Genomic DNA, 14,372 nt, shown 5'->3' with positions numbered 1-14,372 from the left:
TGTGGGAGGTCAGGGACACTGATGATGCTTCTGGCTCCTATAGCTGTGGAAAGTGTGAACACATTCAGCTTCTGAAGGAGCATCTTGCAGCACTAAAGAAAGAGCTAGGTGACCTCAGGCTCATCCGAGAGAATGAGAATTTTCTGGACAGGATCTTCAGCGAGGTCATTACACCGAGGATACCAGAAGAGAGAAGGGAGATGACGATGAGGAAGGAAGAGATCATTCAAGTACAAGACACGCCGGGGGAAGTACCTCTCATGAACAGGTTGAATCTTTTGGAAACCGTCGAGACAGACGACACTGCCAGTCCGAGAGGCGGACAGGTCTGCCAATCGAAAATTGGCGTGGAGGCAGAGCTGAAGAGGCAGACATCATGCAGAGCCGTGGTAATAGGGGACTCCATAGTGTGAGGGACAGAAAGGGGTTTCAGCGGCAACAGGCAGGATTTGAGGATGGTGTGTTGCTTTCCAGGTGCCAGGATCCACTTCATCACTGACAGAGTGCAGAGAATCCTCAAGGGTGAAGCTGAAGAGCCAGAGGTGGTGGTGCATGTCGTCACAAATGATCTTAGAAAGAAAAGGAGGGACATTCTGCAGTGGGACTTCATAGAACTCAGAAGAAGGCTGAAAAACAGGCCTTCCAGGGTGGTAATCTCCGGTTTGCTTCCAGTTCCTCGGGCTGGAGAGGGTAGCAACAGGGAGATAACGGACTTGAATGTGTGGCTGAGGAACTGGTGCAGAAAACAAGGATTCAAATTTTGGGGTATGTTTTGCAGTAAGGATAAATTTTACAAGAGGGACGGGTTGCACCTTAATAGGTGGGGTACCAACATTCTGGCAGGCAGGTTTGCCACTGCAGCGCAGGTGTGTTTAAACTAAGTAGTGGTGGGGAGGGGACATACTGGAAATGTAAGAAGTAAGTTAAAGGGAAAGTGAAAATAAGAGAAGTTAGGAAAGACAACAGAATCAACCGAGCAGAAAACTCATACAGAGTGGCCAGGTGAAATAGGGATTGATAAGGGTGAGGAGAGTAACACATTAAAAATATTATGAGTGCACAAAGCATAAGAAATAAGGTGGATGAGCTTGAGGCTCAGTTGGAAATTGGCAGGTACGATGTTGTGGGGATAACTGAGACATGGCTTCAAGTGGACAGGACCTGGGAAATGAATATTCAAGGCTATACATACTATCAAAAGGACAGACTGATGGGCAGAGGGGGTGGGGTGGCCCTGTTGGTGAGGAATGATGTTCAGTCCCTTGTGAGGGGGGGCATAGAATCAGGAGATGTAGAGTCAGTATGGATAGAGCTGAGAAATTCTAAGGGTAGAAAGACCATAATGGCAGTTATCTACAGGCCCCAAACAGTAGTCTGGATGTAGGGTGTAAGTTGAATCAGGAGTTGAAATTGGCCTGCCACAAAGGTATTACTACAGCTGTAATGGGGGATTTCAACATGCAGGTAGATTGGGAAAATCAGGATGGTACTGGACCCTAAGAAAGGGAGTTTGTGGAGTGCCTCCAAGATAGATTCTTGGAACAGCTGGGACTGGAGCCGATCAGGGAGAAGGCAATTCTGGATCTGGTGTTGTGCAATGAACCGGATTTGATCAGGGACCTCAAAGTAAAGGAGCCATTAGGAGGTAGTAACCATAATATGATCAGTGTTAATCTGCAATTTGAGAGGGAGAAGGGAGAATCGGAAATGTGAGTATTGCAGTGGAAGGGCACTATGGAGCTATGAGGGAGGAGCTGACCGAAGTTCAATGGTTCAATACCCTATCAGGGATGGCAGTGGAACAATGATGGCAGGTGTTTCTGGATATAATACAAGAAGGTGCAGGATCAGTTCATTCCAAAGAGGAAGAAAGATCCCAAGGGGAGGCAGGGGCGGCCATGGCTGACGAGGGAAGTTAAGGACTGTATAAAGATAAAAAAGAAGTATAACGTAGCAAAGATGAGCGGGAAGCCGGAGGACTGGGAAAGCTTTAAAGAGCAACAGCGGATAACTGAAAAGGCAATACGTGGAGGAAAAAATGAGATACGAAGGCACGCTGGCCAAAAATATAAAGGAGGATAGTAAAAGCTTTTTTAGGTATGTGAAAAGAAAACAAATGGTTAAGACTAAAATTGGGCCCTTGAAGACAGAAATGGGTGAATTTATTATGGAGAACAAGGAAATGGCAGAAGAGTTGAGTAGGTACTTTGGATCTGTCTTCACTAGGGAAGACACAAGCAATCTCTCAGATGTTATAATGGCTGAAGGACCTAGGGTAATTAATGAACTGAAGGGAATTTATATTGGTGTTGGATAGATTGTTAGGTCTGAAGGCTGATAAGTCCCCGGGACCTGAAGGTCTGCATCCCAGGGTACTTAAGGAGGTGGCTCTAGAAATCGTGGACGCATTGGAAATTATTTTCCAATGTTCTATAGATTCAGGATCAGTTCCTGCGGATTGGAGGGTGGCTAATGTTGTCCCATGTTTCAAGAAAGGAGGGAGAGAGAGAAAACTGGGTATTATAGACCAGTTAGCCTTATGTCAGTGGTGGGAAAGATGCTGGAGTCAATTATAAAAGATGAAATTACGAATCATTTGGATAGCAGTAACAGGATAGGTCAGAGTCAGCATGGATTTACAAAGGGGAAATTGTGCTTGACTAATCTTCTGGAATTTTTTGAGGATGTAACTATGAAGATGGGTAAGGGTGAGCCAGTGGATGTAGTATACCTGGACTTTCAGAAAGCCTTTGATAAAGTCCCACATAGGAGATTAGTGAGCAAAATTAGGGCACATGGTATTGGGGGCAAAATACTGGCTTGGATTGAAAATTGGCTGGCTGACAGGAAGCAAAGAGTAGTGATAAACGGGTCCCTTTCGGAATGGCAGGCAGTGACCAGTGGCATTCCACAAGGTTTGGTCCTGGGACCGCAGCTATTTACAATATATATTAATGATACAGTTGAAGGCATTAAAAGTAATATTAGCAAATTTGCTGATGACGCAAAGCTGGGTGGCAGGGTGAAATGTGAGGAAGATGTTATGAGAATACAGGGTGACTCTTGGACAGGCCAGGTAAGTGGACGAATGCATGGCAGATGCAGTTTAATGTAGATAAATGTGTGGTTATCCACTTTGGCAAGAACAGGAAGGCAGATTACTATCTAAATGGAGTCGTTAGGTAAAGGGGAAGTTCAACGAGATCTGGCAGTTCTTGTACATCAGTCAATGAAGGCAAGTATGCAGGTACAGCAGGCAATGAAGAAAGCTAATGGAATGCTGGCCTTCATAACAAGAGGAATTGCATATAGGAGCAAAGAGGTCATTCTGCAACTGTACAGGGCCCTGGTGAGACTGCACCTGGAGTATTGTGTGCAGTTCTGGCCTCCACATTTTGAGGAAGGACATTCCGGCTGTTGAGGGAGTGCAGCGTAGGTTCACAAGGTCAATTCCCGGAATGGCGGGAACTATCATATGTTGAAAGATTGGAGCGACTGGGCTTATATACACGAGTTTAGAAGGATGAGAGGGGATCTGATTGAGACGTATGAGATTATTAAGGGATTGGACAATCTGGAGGCAGGAAGTATGTTTCCGTTGATGGGGGAGTCCAGAACCATAAAACACAGTTTAAAAATAAGGGGTAGGCCATTTAGAACAGAGTTGAGGAGAAACTTCTTCACCCAGAGAGTGGTGGATACATGGAATGCTCTGCCCCAGGAGGCAGTGGGAGGCCAAGTCTCTGGATAGTTTCAAGAAAGAGATAGATAGAGCTCTTAAAGAGAGTGGAATCAAGGGTTATGGGGATAAGGCAGGAACAGGATACTGATTGTGGATGATCAGCCATGATGATAATGAATGGCCTACTCCAGCACCTATTGTCTATTTTTGACCACCCTATTGACCGGCGTTGCCACCTTCAGGGAACAATGGACCTGAACATCCTGATCTGTCTGAACATCAATGTTCCCCAGGACTTTTCCATAGTTTGCTCTTGAATGTGATCTTCCAAAATGCATCACCTCGCATTTGCCCGGATTGAACTCCATCTGCCATTTATCTGCCCAACTTTCCAATCTATCTCCAATCTATCTATATTCTGCTGTAATCTCTGACAAACCCCTTCATTATCTGCTACTCCAGCAATTTTAGTGTCATCTGCAAACTTGCTAATCAGACCACTTACACGTTCCTCCAAACCATTTAAGTATATCACAAACAACAGTGGTCCCAGCACAGATCCCTGTGGAACACCGCTGGTCACAGGTCTCCAATTTGAGAAATCCCCTTCCACTACTACTCTCTGTCTCCTGTTGCCTCGCCAGTTTTTTATCCATCTAGCTAGCACACCCTGGCCCCCATGTGACTTCACTTTTTCCATCAGCCTGCAATGGGGAACCTTATCAAAAGCCTTACTGAAGTCCATGTATATGACCTCATCAATCAACTTTGTCAATCCCTCAAAGAATTCTATTAAGTTGACAAGAGATGACCTTCCCTGCACAAACCCATGTTGTCTATCACTGATAAGCCCATTTTCTTCCAAATGGGAATAGATCCTGTCCCTCAGTATCTTCTCCAGCAGCTTTCCTACCACTGAAGTCAGGCTCACTCGTTGATAATTACCTGGATTATCCTTGCTACCCTTCTTAAACAAGGGGACAACATTAGCAATTCTCCAGTCCTCCGGCACCTCAGCTGTGTTTAAGGATGCTGCAAAGATATCTGTTAAGACCCCGGCTATTTCCTCTCTCGCTTCCCTGAGAACCTGGGATAGATCCCATCCGGACCTGGGGACTTGTTCACCTTAACGCCTTTTTGGATACCCAACAATTCCAACTGAGGGACTTTCTCATTGGAGAGAAGAAGGCTAAGAGGGGATTTAATAGGGACATACAAGATGATCAGAGGATTGGATAGGGTGGACAGTGAGAGTCTTTTTCCGAGGATGATGACGTCAGCTTGTATGAGGGAACATAGCTGCAGATTGAGAGGTGATAGATTTAAGACAGATGTTAGAGGCAGGTTCTTTACTCAGAGAGTGGTGAGGGCATGGGACGCCCTGCCTGCCAATGTAGTTAACTCAGCCACATTATGAGCATTTAAACAGCCCTTGGGTAAGCAGATGGATGATGATGGGATAGTGTCGGGGGATGGGCTTAGATGAATTCACAGGCTGGCGCAACATCGAGGGCCGAAGGGCCTGTTCTGTGCTGTAATGTTCTATGCTCTATGTTCTTAATTCCTCCCTTCTTATGCCAACTTGACCTAGAGTAAGCAAACATCTATCCCTAACCTCAACATCCGTCATGTCCCTCTTCTTGGTGAATACTGATGCAAAGTACTCGTTAAGAATGTCACCCATTTTCTGAGTCAACGCATAACTTTCCTTCGTTGTCCTTAAGTGGGCCAATCCTTCCTCTAGTTACCCACTTGCTCTTTATATATGAATAAAAGGCTTTGGGATTTACCTTCACCATGTTTGCTAACAATATCTCATGTCCCCTCTTAATTCCTCGTTTCAGATTCACCCTACGTTCCTGATATTCTTCCAAAGCTTCATCTGTCTTCAGTCACCTAGACCTTGTGTATGCTTCCTTTTTCCTCTTAGTTAGTCTCCATAATTTCACCTGTCATCCATGTTTCCCTAATCTTGCCATTTCTATCCCTCATTTTCACAGAAACATCTCTCCTGCACGCTAATCAACCTCTCTTTAGAAGCCTCCCTCATATCAAATGTGGATTTACCTTCAGACAGTTTCTCCAAATCTACATTCCCCAGATCCTGCCGAAATTTGGTATAGTTGGCCTTCCCGTTTAAACTCTTCCTTTAGGACCACTCTCATCTTTGTCCATGAGTATTTGTAAAACTTATGGAATTATTGTCACTATTTCCAAAGTAGTTCCCTACTGTAATTTCAACCACCTGGCTGGGCTCATTCCCCAACACCAGGTCCACTATGGCCCCTTCCTGAGTTGGACTACATACATACTGCTCTAGAAAACCCTCCTGGATGCTCCTTATGAATTCTGCTCCATCTTGACCCCTAACACTGAATCCCAGTCAATGCTGGGAAAGTTAAAATCTCCCATCACCACCCTGTTGCTCCTCCACCTTTCCATAATTTGTTTACATATTTGTACCTCTATTTCACGCTTGCTGTTGGGAGGCCTGTAGTACAGCCCCAACATTGTTACTGCCCCCTTCCTATTTCTGAGTTCTACCCATATTGCCTCACTGCTTGAGTCCTCCATAATGCCCTCCTTCATTACAGCTGTGATATCATCTTTGACCAGTATTGGAACTCCTCCACCCCTTTTACCTCCCTCACTATCCCGCCTGAAGCATCGATATCCTGGGACAATTAGTTGCCAATCTTGACCTTCCCTCAACTACGTCTCAGTAATAGCAATGACATCATACTCCCAGATACCGATCCCTGCCCTAAGCTCACATGCCACACCTAACCACTTCTCGCATTAGAACATAGAACATAGAACATAGAACAGTACAGCACAGAACAGGCCCTTCAGCCCACAATGTTGTGCCGACCATTGATCCTCATGGATGCACCCTCAAATTTCTGTGACCATATGCATGTCCAGCAGTCTCTTAAATGACCCCAATGACCTTGCTTCCACAACTGCTGCTGGCAACGCATTCCATGCTCTCACAACTCTCTGCGTAAAGAACCTGCCTCTGACATCCCCTCTATACTTTCCACCAACCAGCTTAAAACTATGACCCCTCGTGCTAGCCATTTCTGCCCTGGGAAATAGTCTCTGGCTATCGACTCTATCTATGCCTCTCATTATCTTGTATACCTCAATTAGGTCCCCTCTCCTCCTCCTTTTCTCCAATGAAAAGAGACCGAGCTCAGTCAACCTCTCTTCATAAGATAAGCCCTCCAGTCCAGGCAGCATCCTGGTAAACCTCCTCTGAACCCTCTCCAAAGCATCCACATCTTTCCTATAATAGGGCGCCCAGAACTGGACGCAGTATTCCAAGTGCACCTCAGAACACCTGTCCCTTTGTGTTCATCATCTGCTCCCTGACTACTATGCCCTTTAGTCATGCTGACTCCATTATTTAGTTCCCTACAGGCTTTAGTTACTACCTCCTTTCTGTCCAATATTTGGTTCCCATCCCCTGCCACATTAGTTTAAACCCTCCCCCACAGCATGAGCAAAAGCACCCCCCAAGAACATTTGTTCCAACCCGGCCCAGGTGTAGACTGTCCAATTTGGAATAGTCTCACCTTCCCCAGAACCGGCTCCAATGTCCCAAAAATCTGAAGCCCTCCCTCCTGTACCATCTCTTAAGCCATGCATTCATCCTGGCTGTTCTTTCATTTCTGCTCTGACTAGCATGTGGCACTGGTAGCAATCCTGAGATTACTACTTTTTGAGGTCCTACTTTTTAAACTTGGTTCCAAACTCCCTAAATTCTGCTTGCAGGACCTCATCCCGTTTTCTACCTGTATCATTGGTGCCTATGTGCATCACGACAACTGGCTGTCTGCCCTCCCCCTTCGTAATGTTCTGCAGCCAATCTGAGACATCTCTGACCCGTGCATTTGGGAGGCAACATATCATTTGGGAGTCTTGTTTTCGACCACAGAACTGCCTTCTACTCCCCTTACAACTGAATCCCCAATGACTATAGCCCTTCCACTCTTTTCCCCCCTGTTTATACAGCAGAGCCAGCCACGGTGCCATGAACCTGGATACCGCTGCCTCCCCCTGGTGAGCCATCTCCCCCAACAGTATCCAAAATGGTATACCTGTTTTGGAGGGAGATGACCGCAGGGGACACCTGCACTGCCTTCCTGCTTTTTCTCTGCCTTTTGGTCACCTATTTCCTTTCTCCCTCCTCAATCCTAATGAGGCAGACCTGATTAGAGAGCTTGAGATGAAGAAACCCTTAGGGGGCAGTAACTGTTATATGATAGCATTTATCCTGTAGTTTGAGATGGAGAAACTGGAATCAGGAAGGAGCTGGCCAGACTTGATTGGAAGGGCAGCCTTGCAGGGAAGATGTTGGAGCAACAATATTAGGAGTTTCTTGGGGGAATTTGAGAGGCTCAGTAGAAATTCATCCCAAGGCAGAAGAAGAAATTTAAGTTGAGGATGAGGCAGCCATGGCTGACCAGTGAAGTTGGGGACAGCATGAGGAAAAACTGTGGTGAAGATTATTTCAACTGATGATCATTTCACCTGATGAAGGGGCAGTGCTTTGACAGCTTGTGATTTCAAGTAAACTTGTTGGATATAAACCAGGTGTTGTGACTTATGATCTCATCCACCCCAGTCCAACATCAGCAACTCCACATCATGAATATTGGGAAACCTTTGAAACCAGCAGAGGTAACTGAAAAAGCAATAAGAGGTGAGAAGACGAAATGTGAACAATCTAGCTAGTAATATAAAAGAAGGCTGCGAGGATTTATTTAAATATAAGAAAAAAAAGTAAAAGAGAGGCAAGGGTGGACATTAACCACTGGAAAACGAGGCTGGAGAAGTAGTAATGCTGAGCGAAAAAATGGTGGAGGCACTGTTTAGGTACTTTGCATCAGTTTTCAGTGGAGTCCACCAGCATACCAGGGAGTTGGAGCAGATGTGAGACTAGTGGCCATCGCTAAGGAGAAGGTGCTGTGGAAGCTGAAGGGTCTGAAGGTGGATAAATCACCCTTTGTGTTTGAGGTCAGAGTTTAAAACACAAGAAAGCTATGTTACGATTGTTTGAACTGTTGTTGAGGCCACATCTGGAGTACTATGTACTCTTTTTTGCTCCATGTATTTAAAAACAGGATATACTGGCATTGGAGACAGTTTTCTTCTAATTCTAATGAATAAAGGTCGAACCTGTTCCACCGTTCTTGAAAATTCAGCTCCTTCATCCTAAGAAACAGCCTAGTGAATTTCTTTTAAAAGAAGAGTGGTGACCTTATTGAAATGTACAAGATTTTGAGGGGACTTGACAGGGTAGGTGTTGAAGACTTTTCCACGAATGGAAATCTTGAGCTCAGGGACATAGTTACAAGATAATGGACACTCATTTAAAACTGAGATGTAAAGGGCTTTCTCTTCCGAGAGAAAAGTAAATGTCTGGAACTGTCCAATTCAGAGTTGTGGAGGCTAGATCACTAAATTTTTTTGGTAGGTCGATTATGTTTTTGAAATGTCAGAGTTGACTACTGCACTGAGCAGGCACAATAAAGGAGTTGAGGTCTGGCACTGATCAGCCATGATCTTGCTGAATTCTAGGGCAGACTTGAGCTGAATAGCCTACTGTTGCTCCTATTTCTCGTGCCACATTTGGTGTCATTGGCAAACTTAGATATTTTAATCTGTATTCCCATGAAAACCAAAAGGAAAAAATTGGATCATAACATTTGCTGCCCATCTCTAATTGCCCTTAATCTGAGGGCAATAAGAGTCAATAACATTGCTGTGTATCTGGAGTCACATGTAGGCCTGACCGTGTAAGGAGTTGTTTCCTTGTATAAAAGTCATCAGTGAATCAGATTTTTAAAACAATAACTAATGATAGTTGCTACGGTCCCCATTACTAGGACTAGTTTTCAATTACAGGTTCATTAATTGAATTTAAATTCCGGAGGTGCTATTGTGGAATTTGAACCAGTGTCCTTTGAGCAGTAGGCTGGGCCCAAGGATTGTTAGTCCAGTGACATTACCATTATGGCACCATGTTTGCATGTCCAAATCATATCTGGAAACTCAAGCCTTTATACAATATTTTTGAAATAATATCCAGTTATTACTTAATTCGAGGCCTTTTGAGCTGTTGAAGGTGTCACCAGTCACATCATTGTTCAACATTAGACGTGTGGATGAGTTTGACCCGCTGATGCTGCTAATTTATACTATGGGGCATCAGACCCTACAGTTTGACAGAAGTGGAAGAAATGGTTTCTTTTAAGAAACGTAAACCTAAATGTTTTTGGTTTGAGTTTTCAAACAGTAAGCAACTCTAAACTAAACTTTATTTCTAAATCACAATGAATGACTGTCGATGCATAAGTCTGATTCCTGCCTTGTGTGGAGCAAGCGATTGTGTAAGTGGTTGAAGCTTGTATAAATTGAGATCATGAAAGCAGTTTTCTGTGGCTGTTGTGCTCAACATAAATCCCCTCATAAGCAATGATGATGAAGGAAGTTGACAAAATGGACCAACCTAAATTGCAAGAAGGGTTTTAACCCCAACACCTATAAGTTTAAAGAAAAGGGGAGTGGCGAATAAGGAGCACAGTCTGTCAGAAGTTTACAACTACACAACTGCCTCTATTCAAACGGGATTCACTGGATGTCCTAGGGATGTGCAATTGCTATATAAAGAGCCAAGTTGTAAGGTAATATCATTGAAGTGGACAGTGTAAAGAGTATGGAGGAACTGTGGGAACAATATATTTCTAGCTGGAGCAGATACCAAGCATTCTGGTGAGGGGACATTGGCTATGACATTATTTTTTGAACATATCCTATAATTCATAATTTTGTGAACCCTTAAGAATTTTTTAAGAAATAATGCAGAAGATTTGAATGGAGCTGTTTTTGTAAGGTGTGTTCAGGAGGGTTTCCTAACGCAGTACGTTGACAGGCCGACGAGGGGAGAGGCCATTCTAGACTTGGTGCTCGGAAACGAGCCGGGGCAGGTATCAGATCTTGTGGTGGGAGAGCATTTTGGTGATAGTGACCATAACTGCCTCACATTCTACATAGCTATGGAGAAGGAGAGGATTAGGCAAAATGGGAGGATATTTAATTGGGGAAGAGGAAACTATGATGCGATTAGACATGAGTTAGGAAGCATGGACTGGGAGCAGTTGTTCCATGGTAAGGGAACTATAGACATGTGGAGACTGTTTAAGGAACAGTTGTTGGGAGTGATGAGTAAATATGTCTCTCTGAGACAGGCAAGAAGGGGTAAGATAAAGGAACCTTGGATGACGAGAGCGGTGGAGCTTCTTGTGAAAAGGAAGAAGGTAGCTTACATAAGGTGGAGGAAGCTAGGGTCAAGTTCAGCTAGAGAGGATTACATGCAGGCAAGGAAGGAGCTCAAAAATGGTCTGAGGAGAGCCAGGAGGGGGCACGAGAAAGGCTTGGCAGAAGGAATCCGGGAAAACACAAAGGCATTTTACACTTACGTGAGGAATAAGAGAATGATCAAAGAAAGAGTAGGGCCGATCAGGGATAGCATAGGGAACTTGTGTGTGGAGCCTGAGGAGGTAGGGGAAGCCCTAAATGAGTTTTTTGCTTCTGTCTTTACGAAAGAAACGAACTTTGTAGTGAATGAAACCTTTGAAGAGCAGGTGTGCATGCTGGAATGGATAGAGATAGACGAAGCTGATGTGCTGAAAATTTTGTCAAACATTAAGATTGACAAGTCGCCAGGCCCGGACCAGATTTGTCCTCGGCTGCTTTGGGAAGCGAGAAATGCAATTGCTTCGCCACTTGCGAAGATCTTTGCATCCTCGCTCTCCACTGGAGTCGTACCTGAGGACTGGAGAGAGGCAAATGTAATTCCTCTCTTCAAGAAAGGAAATAGGGAAATCCCCGGCAATTATAGACCGGTAAGTCTCACGTCTGTCGTCTGCAAGGTGTTAGAAAGGATTCTGAGGGATAAGATTTATGACCATCTGGAAGAGCATGGCTTGATCAAATACAGTCAACACGGCTTTGTGAGGGGTAGGTCATGCCTTACAAACCTTATCGAGTTTTTTGAGGATGTGACTAGAAAAGTTGATGAGGGTCGAGCGGTGGATGTGGTGTATATGGACTTCAGTAAGGCATTTGATAAGGTTCCCCATGGTAGGCTCATTCAGAAGGTCAGGAGGAATGGGATACAGGGGAACTTAGCTGCTTGGATACAGAATTGGCTGGCCAACAGAAGACAGCGAGTGGTAGTAGAAGGAAAATATTCTGCCTGGAAGTCAGTGGTGAGTGGGGTTCCACAGGGCTCTGTCCTTGGGCCTCTACTGTTTGTAATTTTTATTAATGACTTGGATGAGGGGATTGAAGGATGGGTCAGCAAGTTTGCAGACAACACAAAGGTCAGAGGTGTCGTTGACAGTGTAGAGGGCTGTTGTAGGCTGCAGCGGGACATTGACAGGATGCAGAGACGGGCTGAGAGGTGGCAGATGGAGTTCAACCTGGATAAATGCGAGGTGATGCATTTTGGAAGGTCGAATTTGAAAGCTGAGTACAGGATTAAGGATAGGATTCTTGGCAGCGTGGAGGAACAGAGGGATCTTGGTGTGCAGATACATAGATCCCTTAAAATGGCCACCCAAGTGGACAGGGTTGTTAAGAAAGCATATGGTGTTTTGGCTTTCATTAACAGGGGGATTGAGTTTAAGATTCGTGAGATCTTGTTGCAGCTCTATAAAACTTTGGTTAGACTGCACTTGGAATACTGCATCCAGTTCTGGGCGCCCTATTATAGGAAAGATGTGGATGCTTTGGAGAGGGTTCAGAGGAGGTTTACCAGGATGCTGCCTGGACTGGAGGGCTTATCTTATGAAGAGAGGTTGACTGAGCTCGGTCTCTTTTCATTGGAGAAAAGGAGGAGGAGAGGGGACCTAATTGAGGTATACAAGATAATGAGAAGCATAGATAGAGTTGATAGCCAGAGACTATTTCCCAGGGCAGAAATGGCTAGCACGAGGGGTTATAGTTTTAAGCTGGCTGGTGGAAAGTATAGAGGGGATGTCAGAGGCAGGTTCTTTACGCAGAGAGTTGTGAGAGCATGGAATGCGTTGCCAGCAGCAGTTGTGGAAGCAAGGTCATTGGGGTCATTTAAGAGACTGCTGGACATGTATATGGTCACAGAAATTTGAGGGTGCATACATGAGGATCAATGGTCGGCACAACATTGTGGGCTGAAGGGCCTGTTCTGTGCTTTACTGTTCTACGTTCTATGTTCTAATGTTCCGTGTTTCTAATTCTACAGTTTGAGTGTATCAAAATGGTCTGTGCATATTGTGAAGACGTTGCAAAATGAAAAGTTTCAATCTTCTTAATATGCTGGCAAGAATCTCAGGTACCAGTTATGTAACTGATAAATCTGAATCCCTCTTGCTGTTTTGTAGGCACATCAAGTTTGTAAATTTAGCAACTGTGATTACATAGCCTAAAGTTTGCATTATGAATGCCTAATTACCATGGAAATACCTGTACCTATTTGAACTTAACTACTTCTATAGCAATAACTTTGTTAGTTCAGTGACCCATGCTTGACCTCAACTCCTTCCTCTTCACACACTGTTTACAGTCTCGTTAATATGTAAGTGTTCAAATTATATGTGGGAGAAAATAAGGAAAACCAGAATTGGAATTCCTGTCACAGTTCGCTTACCATGTGTTCCCAGCATTATGTACCATGACTCCGATGTTCAGAGCAAACTATAGAAAGCGTAACTGGACCATGTAATTAATTTTCTGTTGCTTTAGTTTGTTTCAGTTTTAGCCGGGTATCCATCTGCTCTAGGGGTGTTATCTTTTGCTGTGATATGGTTGGTTGGCACGTTTGTTGAACGAAGTGTGTTCCTCTAGTCTGTATGAAGCAAAATTATTAACCCATTGTGTATTCAGTTCTTCTTATAAGCAGGTTCTCCCCTTATTTCTTCTCAAGGCCAGTTGTCTAGCACAGTTGTTACTCAGATTGAGGTCAGCCAGTGCAAGATACATACCAGAATTTGACCCAGAGTCGAATCAGTGGAGTGAATTGAATTGTCTGAAGACTGGTATCTGTAATGCTGAGGACCACTGAAGGAGGCCGAGATGCATCATCCATTCAGCATTCCTAGTTGAAGGTTTCCGCAAAAGCTTCAGCCTCGTCTTTTGCACTGATGTGCTCTTGCATCATTGAGGATAGGAATATACATGGAGCCACCTCCAGTTAGTTGTTTAGCTGTCCACCACCATTCATGACTGGAAGTGACATGACTGCAGAGCGTAGATTTGATTCATTGGTTGTGGAATTGCTTAGCTCTCATTTATCTATCATTAGCTGCTTACGCTGTTTGGCCTGCAAGTAGTCCTGTTCAGTAGCTTTATCAAGTTGATAGCTCGTCATCAGGATTGCCTGATGCTGCTCCTGACATGTCTTCCTGCACTCTCCATTGAACCAGGATTGATTCCCTGGCCTGATAGTAATGGTTGAGTGCAGGATATGCTGGACCATGAGGTTACAGGTTGTGCTGGAGCACAGTTTTGCTGCTGATGGCCCACAGTGCCTCATTGCTGTCCACTCTTGAGTTACTGGATCTGTTTGAAGTTTGTGCCGTTTAATATGGTGAGAGTCCAAACAACATGATTGAGTTTATTCTCAGTGTGAAGGTGGGACTTT

At 44.4% G+C, this 14,372-nt stretch overlaps 1 protein-coding gene across 1 annotated transcript in view; it reads left to right on the top strand.

Moving 5' to 3' along the window:
• The first annotated feature begins 200 nt into the window (after positions 1–200).
• Positions 201–14,372, top strand: part of acadl (acyl-CoA dehydrogenase long chain) — an 85,977-nt gene continuing 71,805 nt past the window's right edge. Inside the window, exons 1-2 of the mRNA XM_059647641.1 lie at positions 201–389; positions 7,700–7,747. Coding sequence (XP_059503624.1) covers positions 201–389; positions 7,700–7,747 — 237 coding nt within the window. The remainder of the gene's footprint in view (positions 390–7,699; positions 7,748–14,372) is intronic.

This window comes from Stegostoma tigrinum, chromosome 7 (assembly GCF_030684315.1).
Source record: "Stegostoma tigrinum isolate sSteTig4 chromosome 7, sSteTig4.hap1, whole genome shotgun sequence".
NCBI lineage: Eukaryota > Metazoa > Chordata > Chondrichthyes > Orectolobiformes > Stegostomatidae > Stegostoma > Stegostoma tigrinum.
This window is presented reverse-complemented; position numbering and strand designations above follow the sequence as displayed.